The sequence below is a fragment of the Mugil cephalus genome, chromosome 10 (assembly GCF_022458985.1).
Source record: "Mugil cephalus isolate CIBA_MC_2020 chromosome 10, CIBA_Mcephalus_1.1, whole genome shotgun sequence".
Taxonomy (NCBI): Eukaryota; Metazoa; Chordata; class Actinopteri; order Mugiliformes; family Mugilidae; genus Mugil; species Mugil cephalus.
In genome coordinates, this window is record NC_061779.1 from 25603464 (window position 1) to 25613965 (window position 10502).

General features: G+C 40.4%; 1 protein-coding gene across 1 annotated transcript; it reads right to left on the bottom strand.

Moving 5' to 3' along the window:
- Positions 1-773: 773 nt before the first annotated feature.
- fezf1 (FEZ family zinc finger 1) lies at positions 774-8483 on the bottom strand. Its single transcript, XM_047596798.1, has 4 exons — positions 6049-8483; positions 4760-4894; positions 3942-4074; positions 774-1897 (listed from the first exon to the last, which is right to left on the bottom strand). Exons 1-4 carry the CDS (start codon positions 6856-6858, stop codon positions 1662-1664), a joined length of 1314 nt encoding a protein of 437 aa, XP_047452754.1. The 5' UTR covers positions 6859-8483; the 3' UTR covers positions 774-1661.
- Positions 8484-10502: the final 2019 nt, after the last annotated feature.

A 10502-nucleotide genomic window follows, 5' to 3' on the forward strand; every position in this document is an offset into this window, starting at 1 on the left:
GGCCACAACAGGGCCTGCAGGGGTGAGGAAGTGTCCTGATGGCTTTTTTTTTCAGGGGTCAGGTTCAAGGGGAAGGGTCAAGTTCAACAGGCCTGAGAGGCAACTGGAGGAGTTGAGGATGACTTTTCCCTCTGTGTGTCTTCTGGGTCACGTCTTCAGTGGAACATCAAGGGACACATGAACTGTTGTTTGCAGAATTTTGTTGTTTTTTTCCCCCTTATTTTCTTTAGAGACACAGTCAGATAAAATGGGTATTTAGGGAAAGTCCCTATAATGTGTATAATCCTATTTAATTTCATCAGCTCTGTTGTAAAGTAATACTGTCTGAGCAGCACAGTTGTACAGTTAGTTTTCATCTGTGTCACTTAAATAATCTCAAAGGGACCAATAATATGCAATAGTTGTTTTTTAACCATGGAATCGTCTCCAGCCTGAGATTTTTTTTTTTCATTTCTTGTTCCCTTGAACAGAAATCCTATGTCACAAACTAGTGTCGCGTTCCATGGAAGGACTCCTCATAGGATCCATTAATCCTGGAGCTTGACTCGCTGCGTATATTCAGACCCTTACGTTTCAAAGCGTCTCTCCCAATCCTTCAGCTTTAATAGCAGTCATTTACAAGATGACTCTTTTCCTTTTAAGCAAAAGTCAGAACGAAAACTTGTTTCAGCAGCATTTTTGATAAATCTTTCTTGAATGTTCACCAGGGTTCGTGCAAATTAAAAACTTGTTACCTCAAATTACTTCATTCTTAAAGGTTAGTTAAAATGGAATCACTTTAAAATGTGGGCTTTTTATATAGAGATTTGGTTTCAGGCTTTGACTGTTAAAACACAACTGTGTGTAAATGTTGCCTCATAAAAGTCACTATGAAGTCAACTCCTCAGATGCTTGTTATAAAAACCATAAAGGATAAAACTTTAGAGAGAGTGGCAAGCCTGGCTTCAGTTCCGCAACTTTGATAACAACCACCCTTATGATTTTGTCGTTTTTTGCCACCTATTAATTCAAGGGAACTTAACAAATTGAAGAGGCAGATGCATTATGCTGAACGCACAAATGAGTGTTTTTAACAAAATGATACATCGTTTTTGTGCAGTTTGACTTAAAAAGGTTTGAATTCAAAGCTATTTCTGGTAAAAAGTATATAAAAAATAAAATATATATATATTTTTAAAGTAAACTTCTCCCTGGCTCGGGTCCTTAAACCTTCCAAACAAAACACGGGAAATAACCTCCTTTCTGATTATGTGCAGAAACGAGTCTTTGGAGAGCTTCATGGGAACACAAGAGATAAATAAATGAAAGACATTATGGAAGGAAATGAATGAAATAATTTAAGGGCACGAATAGTTAACTTGAGAAAACAAAAGAACTATATTGAGCTTATTAGTCAATACTTTTCTGGAAATGATTAGTCAGATTTAAAGATATTTAAAGATATTTAGTCTAAGTTATAAATACTTCATCAGCATTCAAGCTTTAGTTATTTTACACCACCAATTATTAATTCATTGTTAATCTGAGGAGCAATGGTATCGCTAACGTGTGGGTTACTAATTTATAACAGCCGTTCTCCATGAGTTGGGGGCAGGTTGCAGGGTCCCAGTGTATTTTTTGGTGTGTTGGGATGGAGGGGGCAGTGTCATTATTGGGGTCTCTCAGGCCTGTGGGGGTGACTGCGCTCCGGCCGGGTCGTGCAGCTTCCGGATGTGTTTTTTCAGGTCAAAGTTTCTGCAGAAGCCCTTGCCGCAGGTGGGGCAGGTGAAGGGCTTCTTTTCATTGTGCGTGTGCATGTGGAAGGTGAGGTTGTAGACCTGGTGGAACGCCTTGCTGCAGATGGAGCACTTGAACTGCTTCTCCCCGCTGTGCGTCAGCTTGTGGTTCTTGTAGTTTCCTGCGTCAGGTCAGGGGGAAAGATAGCAGATCAGGACCAGAGATGAGGATATTTACAGAACAGTGGCGCTCTGTCATCCCAACCTCCCAAACCTCAGTGGGACTTCATTTTTACATATGTGATGTCACCAGTGAATATTTTTCACTGACATATTCAAATACTGTGTGTCAGCAGCAGTGACACAGTGAAATGAAAAAAAAAGCGTTCGACAGCATCAGAAGAAAGGGCAAAATATTAGGAACACCCAGTATGATGCAATCCATTACTACAACATTAGTTTCCTATGTTATCACCTTTCCGACAACAAAATTGAAAAGATTTGGACTTTATAGCAGGGCTGTTGCACTGGAATGCATTCAAACACACGTCTTACTCAGCAGGTGGGGTTGCAAATTCATTTTCTTTTAGTTGACTGATTGATTAGTAGACCAACGCTTGCAGCTTTAGTCTGCAGAATAATCCTGAAGCAGCATCATCGTCAGCGTACGCCTAACTCTGACATGGCAGACTGCTGCTGTAGATACTCTGTAAGGGCCTTACCTGTCCCACAATATCTCATCTCTAAAGGTCATTATTATCTATCTATAGAATGACAAAGATAAAAAAAATAACATCCACCAACACTACGCTTTTCATGTTCTAACTTGTTTCTTTTAACTTGTCGCACTCTGAAATCCTTGGATGAAAAGTACTTTATTAAAAAAAATGTATTATTATTATTATCATTATCTTATGAACTGTTTAAGGCCTACAAAGTAAAACACAGTAATTCACAGTAAAATTTAAATATTCTGGCACCTATGTCTGATGACAGCCTTTGTGGAACTACTGCCTTATGAAGGTGGAACACTGACATCCTGCTGAAACAGAGGTTTATCTACAGCCGTGTCAGCTCACTTCTCAGATAATGTGAAGCAGGCTGCCGAGAGGGTTTCTAAATAAATATGTGTGTCCAACTAAGAAAATAAAACGTCTCTACGCCTGGTCACCAGAACAAGAATACCTGCAGCAAGGACAAAACAATCTCCACTGAATGTAGGTGTTATTATCAGCAGTTATCTATCAGTCAGTAAAATAAATGGATTTCATGGAGAGGACGCGCATTGTTGATGCAGAGCATCTGTAATTGTTCCGTTGGACCACAAATGTTATTGAAGGCCATTTAGATTTTATTTTCTGCACTTGATCGTTGAAAAGATTTAATTGCTGCATCATCCTATACATGCCTGGTGACAGGAAGGCTCATACTGTGCGCCCCGAGCAGCCTGCTGCTAATACAATGGACGATGGAACAACTCATCAAAAACCTTGATGATCATCACACTTGAGTTCAGACAGATACACCCTAATGCCCTGGCTACATTAACAAGAAGGGATGGGGCATTCATTTCAGGGAATAAAAGCAAAAGTTTAAATTGAAAAAATCTATATTTGATGTTGCTTTTCAGGGAAAGCGTCAGATTCCTCCTCGTGCAGGAGACCAGCAGTATATTAAGTTTTGTCCCTCTTTTCCATCTGGACCAATAATTCAGGCTTTATAATAAATGTCACCAAGCTTTTACTTTCGGTATGTCAACACACACATTTCAAATGTTTCCAGACATTTACTGAAAGCATGATTTTACGTGTGTAAAAGCACTGACTAATTCACAGTCTTTATTTTTCTTATTCTTTTTATCTGTCTTTCACTCATAGCTCGTGTGTTCATTCTATCAAAGGATTGCCAGACCACCTCTAGGTGTGGTTTTAGACCAGATCAGTCAAACGTGGCCTCAGTTAGTTCTCGGTTTTGGCTACAAGTATATGCTTTTAGAAGTGACGTAAAACCAGAACAGTGAGACGTGTGTGTTTTCTCTGGAAAAATGACGCCAATACAACAGCACGCGGCCTGAGTACCAGCGTCACTTACTCATTATATTTGGTAGAATTATAGTGTTTTTTTTTTTTTTTTTAAAAAAAGGGTTTTGAAGTCTAGTTCTTTTAAATAATGAGAAAAGAATGAGAAACGAATAACAATGGCTCCATTTTCTCTGTGCTTTCTCACCTTTCTGATGAAATCCCTTTCCGCAAAACTCGCAGACGAACGGCTTGTATCCCGCATGGATGCGCGTGTGCGTGTTGAGCGTGGAGCTCCGATTGAAGGCTTTCCCGCACTGGTTACACTTGTGAGGTTTTTCCTATAAAAATAAACAAGGAAAAAAAATCTAAATCATTTGCCTGTCTCCAGGAATTTCCGAAGAACAAGTTCCTTGTACGGGGTCTTTTACAGAGCAGCTTTAAAATGGATTTATCATGTTATTACTGATTTTCGCCTCCATGTTTAAATTATTTTCTGTTCTCATTCGGAGTGGAAGAATTCCGCTCGGAGTGAGCTGGACATGTTTGCGCTTTGCAGCAGTGTCCCAGTGACTCCCCAGGAGGAGCCCAGTCATTCCAGACAGAGACAGAAGCTCTGCGGCTCACACGGGAATTCTACAAAAAATATGTTTGGAGTAGGAAAACTGTTTGCACCGAAATTATTATTACAGAAAAAAATATATATATTTATAATTATATAATAATTCCATTTTAAGCTGCATGTCACTATTATATAGAAACACACTGCTACGTGCTTAGATTTCATTGCTCGGTTAAAACTTTACAGTTCAATAAATATTATAATACAAATAGAGGTATTTTAATAGAAAGTACCAGACTGCAGCCTCTTAATGTGACTGACATGTCTTTTAATAAAACGCACTTCCTTGGTGTTGTTCACAAACAACCTTTTTATTTTTTTCGTTTCGTTTTGATCAAAGCTCCTGCTCTGGAAAGCGTGTCAGTGTGGACGTGGCGTTTCTCGGGGGAGAAGCAGCGTTCTACCTGAGTGTGGATGATCTTGTGTCTGCACAGGGTGCTCGCCTGTCGGAATCCTTTCCCGCAAACTTTGCACACGAACGGCCGCGCGCCGGTGTGCACGGGCATGTGGCGGGTCAGGTTGTAGTGCGCGTTAAAGACCTGTGCAGGAGGAAAAGGAAGCGTCAGTATTCTAAGAATTAATAATAATAATAATAATAATAATAATAATAATAACATTAATAATAATAATAATTATGTAATGTCAGTGACAAGGAGAATAATATTGTTTTCAACATATATAGTAAGAATAAAACATTAGGGTAACTTTAGACATCGACCTACATAATAATAATAATAATAATAATAATAATAATAATAATAATAATAATGCTTTAGCCTGTCCTCATAGGAACAGAAACGTATATTACAAAACATATGAACGCGCTTTACTTGTCAGTTCAATGGGTTATTGAGATAAAAGAGACAAAGAAAAAGAAAAGAAAGAAAGGCCTTTATTTGTCACACAGGACTAATTAAAGGCTGAACTGTCGGGGGTCTATTGCTGGACTTTGAATGAACTGAATGAGTGGTTTAGACGTGTCTGTCTACGCAACATTATAAAAATTATCTAATTTTATGAACAGCCCAACAACAGGCCACGCAGAGGCGCTGGAAGTTTTCACTAAATCCTGAATCGCAGTTTACTGTAATTTAGAGAAATGAAGAGAGCTGGATTCTTCTCTGGCTCGGCCTGTTTCAAGTGGTCACAGCGTCAAAGCTTTCCTGCAGGCAGCGCTTCATGCGTCAGAGAGGAGCTCTCTGGAGCAGAAGGAGCGACGGGCCAGTATCTCAGTGTAAAACCACACACAGCACCCACCTCTGAGAGTAAATGTCCATTCATTATGATACATGATAAATTATTCTAGCATTTCTATTATTATTTCCAGGCCTATTTACTGCGATATGTCAATAAAACACTTGCTTTGAAATTAAGTTTAAATCATTAAATAATAATATAATAGTAATAACAATATCAAATAAACCCACAATAATAATAATAATAATAATAATAATAATAATAATAATAATAATAATAATAATAATAATAATAATAATAATATATTATTATTATAATAACAAATCAATCACATGTTTTTTTTAATGGTGTGCTCAGAATTTTTAAGTACACTTTCTGAAAACTGGCATAGTTTCTAATAACTGTGGTCCTGATTTTATTTCTTTCTCTGATGTGATTCGGTTCAGGTTCCACGGTAGGGGGTGAATCAAATAAACCATCCGTGCAGGACGCTCACCTTGCCGCAGACCTCACAGGTGAAAACTTTGGGTTTGGCGCCGGGACAGGAGCCGCTGAGCCGCGCAGCCACCGCCGCGGAGCCCTTGAAGATCTTGTCTGTGAGGATCTGGTCCCGTTCCTTCATGTAGTGCTGGATCTGGCTCTGAGACAGTTCCTTGAAGGCCTGCACGCCGGACACCGGGTACCTTTCTCCCGCCGACTGTAGGCCTGGCTTGCTCTTCTCCGCCATGAAGGCTTTGTGCCGGGCGGTGAGCAGGTAGGAGGCCATCGGGTGTAAGTTGACCAGGCCGGCCGGCGGGGGACATGTGCCGCTGTCCCCGCTACAGTTCAGGTAGCACACGGTACCCATGGTAGGGAAGGAGGACTGGTTCACCACCCGGGGTCGGAAGAGTTTGTACTGGCCGGAGACTTGGCTGACATTAGGGTCCTCTTGTTGGTTCTTATAGTTCAACCCAAAGCCCAAAAATTCTGCGGGAGCCGGGAGAGACGACGTATCTAAGTGACCCGGATCCAGGCCGGTGATGCTGAGCCGGTGGCCCGACTCGTACCCGAGCGGCACCAAAGGGATCATGCAATGCAGTGAAGAAGGACACACATCGGGTTTCCCCACGGGAGCGGACTGGAACCAGCTGGGGAGCGGTATCGACTTGGGCTCGGGCGTCCTGGCCATAATCCGGTCGATGGAGAAAGCGAGAGGCTTGCTGCTGCTGCCGCTGGAGGTGAGCATGTCTGAGCCCACGGGCTGGCTCCCAGAAGCCGGGGGGGAGCCGAGGATCCCCGCTGGGCGGTGGAGAGGACCGTCCATCATCCTCGCATCAACCGCGCTGCGACAACAACAACAACAACTAGTTGATGGAGAGAAGCCGGGGGTCGGTGCTGCTTCTCACTGGCCCACAGGAAAGGGCATCATCTGCCGGGGAAGCCCCCTCCAAATCACCTGCCCCGTGTCCCTGGTTATTGACGACAATCAGGGCGGACGCGGCTCGCTCGATAACTGCGTGCGGAGAGCCGAGACCTTGCTGATCGTTACGTCCAGGAAGGAGAGAGGAAAAGTATGTAATTTGCTCAATTCTCCTCCCTCGATTCTCTGCACTTGTCGCCGCTGGAAGAGGAGGAGGTCGTTCTTTACTTGGCAGGACTCCTGCTCAACTGGAAGGTACTTGGTAAATCCCAGGTCCCCTTGTGGCTTTGCGTGACATCATTTTTTTTAAATCGTAAGAAGCCAGGCGCGCAGTGGCCGCGGGGTCGGGAGCTGTCGGAGTTTTAGATCAGATTTGGACGCGTCTTTACGCCCCTTTACGCACGGTTCAGAGCAGACACAGAGCTGTCATGTGGGTGAACTTAAACCAGACAACGGATCGAGATATTGAGCAGAAAAGGGATTTCAAGTCATCGATGCCAGCCTGGGCGGGCTTCTTATCTTTGAATCACGAACTTTGACTGAAGAGCTTTTTCTTTAACGCACCAGATATTTTTTTTTTTATGCCAAAACGGGTCAGCGGTAAAGCGCACTCTTCTACATTGGCTGACTGCGATCTGCTAAAGAACCAAGAAGAGAAAAAAGCACCTGCGCTCTCTCATCTCAAGTCCAGTCTTTTTTTTTTTTTTTTTTTTTTTTTCCACTGCCACCCAAAAGCGAACGCCTCTTTTACGCACAGAGTGCAAACACAGCGGGCTGGAACGCAAATTCCACAGGATGACTCAGCGGAGCTAAAGGTGTACAAACCAACAACATTACATCCATCCTGGAGTGGTGGAAGACGAGAATGAGTGGGTTCAAAGATGACTGAGCTGAATTTGCCTTGGAGGGGTTTGAACAAAAGAAATAAAAGTGAGCGCAGAGGGCCCGTAGAGCCGCAATAAACACCGCCACAGTCAGGAAAGCAAATATTTATTCGGTTTTTATTTGTGTTGGTGGTATCAACCTGACGCCTTTTCTATTAGCTACACATTAAATGGGTGTACGCTAAAAGTTTTAGTGCCTTTATTCTCATGTTAAGAGCTCAGCAGCGCTGTTTGGAGAAGTAGCTCAAGTAAAGATGATTGGATTTCGGGCAGTATTCTTCTTTTAACGCCTCAGAGAGGTAAAGGTGGAAGGAATGAAGCCTTCATTTATATTATTAGCGGCTTTTTAAGGAGATGTTGGTTTCAGGTGTCAGAAGTCACAGAGACTCAACAATTAAATATTTTATTTCAGTTTAAAGCATCTGCTGCTAAAGGCTGGAAACTACATCTTCTCATCTTTACAAGCAGGATACACAAAACGGAACGTTCTGTGACACGTGCACACGTCCCGGAGCCCTGCGGTCGTGGCTGCACGTTAATTTAGTTATGTTTACTTCTTATTTGTGTTCCACGTAAATCTTCGGTCATGTTATATTTTCTGTTCCGCATTATTGTTCAATAAATGACGGTTTTCTATTTTGACACGATTTAGAACACACACAGTGTATATGTATATTATTATTATTTAACATACATACATACACATATATATATATCTCATGATAATATTGTATGTTAAATACATTCATAATTATTGTGTTGTTGTACATTAATAAAAATTTCGCATCTGTAGTGTTATCAGAACAATTGCTTCTTATTATTTCGGAGTTATTATTAGTATTGGATTATTTCATAAACTATTATTACTACTACTACTATTAATACTACTATTAAATGGAAGAAGTGATTTTGAATATGAGACAAACTCACAACAGGCCGATACTGCAATACAAATAATAAGACATGAAAACATGGCTTTCCATATTATCCATATCTTATTATTATTATTATTGTTATCATTATTATTAATATTATCGTCCATCCCGTGTACAAGCCGCTCGTCATGACAAGCAGGTGTTCATCGGTCACTTAACTCTGACATGTGACGGAATTTGTCTTTGGCCTTTCATAACTGGTCGTTCCTGTAACGGACTGAACTGATCAACAATAAAAATGTCCGTTTGTAGCCTTATTAGCAGAAGGAATATTAACGAAAAGCTTTATATATATATGTATATATATATATATATATTTACTCCGGCCTGTTCTTGTCTCAGTGCTATACTTCAGAATCACATGTGTGGCTCCCCCAGATTTCACTGTAGATAGTGAAATCAAGTATTACTTTTTTTATTCAATATCTTACGGTTGGTGCTGTGATCTTTGTTAAGATCTTTTTTTAAGAAATAATTTGAATGATTTAATATAATAATAAGAGAATTTTAGTTAGAATTTTTTACTCTAATCCAGAAAGGCACAACAATAACAATACTACTATTGTTAATAATAATACTAATAATAAAATAATGATAATAACACACGTTATGTTATGTTGAAGGCCTATTACACTATATTATATTATTATAATCTTATCTTGTGTTGTGTGGTGCAGCAGAAGAAGACTCACACGGAAAAAGGTTTACTGCTCCTGTGTAATGAGTGAAAGAGAAAAAGACAACCGTAGGAAGTTTCCATTGGTCCATACGGACTGAAACAACTGAAACTGATATTTACAAAAATCTAAGCCTAAAAAAAAAATAAAAAAAAATTAATACGTTTTTTAAAAAATTGTGACGTCGAAGACATTTCAAATCAAAAAGAGGGAAATCCAGACGTGAAGAGATATACGTACAGAGCCAGCTTCACCCCTGCACCATCGGCGGGATATGCACAGCTGACCATTCGTTAACGGAAAAGCTTTCTTTTGAAATATTTTGAACATTTCTAAAATGTTCTTCAAAAGAAGCACATAGAGAAACCACGTGAAGTGAAGTGCAGGAATGACACACGATGTTCAGACAACGAGGCCTGAGATGAACAATTCTACCAAACTACTGATCCACTAAGACAAAAGAGCGGAAATCTCTCCCTTATTATCTTGACATTTTACACTCTTAAAATGATCCTGCTGTAAATGACTGTGAATTAAAAAGTGTTTTTTTTTTTTATTTGATATTAATTTAAACTTCATACTTTAATTTAGATTGCCAGTAATAGGCTCCAGAAAAGCAACAGCATTTATCTGCTGATAAAAAGACTTTATTCTTTCCGCTAGACGCTGAACTACAGGGGTTTGCTCCCATTCAGCCACACGAGACATAACTGAGATCTAACACTGACTGCATGATAAGTTCTTTCTCACAGTCAGTGTTCCAGTTCATCCACAAGGTGCTGGATGGAGCTGAGACTGAGGTCAGAGCTCTGTGGATGGTCCAGTTCTCCAAAAGTCCTGGAGCTGACTTTGTGCATGGAGGTCTAAAGATGAAATATTTGGCGACACTGAAACACAATACTTGTCTCTTTGGAGTAAGACAGGAAAATGCATTTATAGTGTTAATCAAACCAAAATAGATGCTTTCAGTCTGTGTGTCTGCTTTCAGAAACAAATATTCAACCTGATGTGGGGAGCAAAAAGAGAGAAATAAAACCACAAGACGGAAACACCAG

What these genes read in the sequence shown, in the direction of transcription:
- fezf1 (XM_047596798.1), bottom strand. Translation starts at nt 6,858, where the DNA reads ATGATGGACGGTCCTCTCCACCGCCCAGCGGGGATCCTCGGCTCCCCC. An exon ending in CCTGTGAGGTCTGCGGCAAG is followed by an intron (nt 4,895 to 6,048) that starts GTGAGCGTCCTG and finishes CCTCCTGCACAG; the next exon opens with GTCTTTAACGCGCACTACAA. An exon ending in ACAAGATCATCCACACTCAG is followed by an intron (nt 4,075 to 4,759) that starts GTAGAACGCTGC and finishes TTATTTTTATAG; the next exon opens with GAAAAACCTCACAAGTGTAA.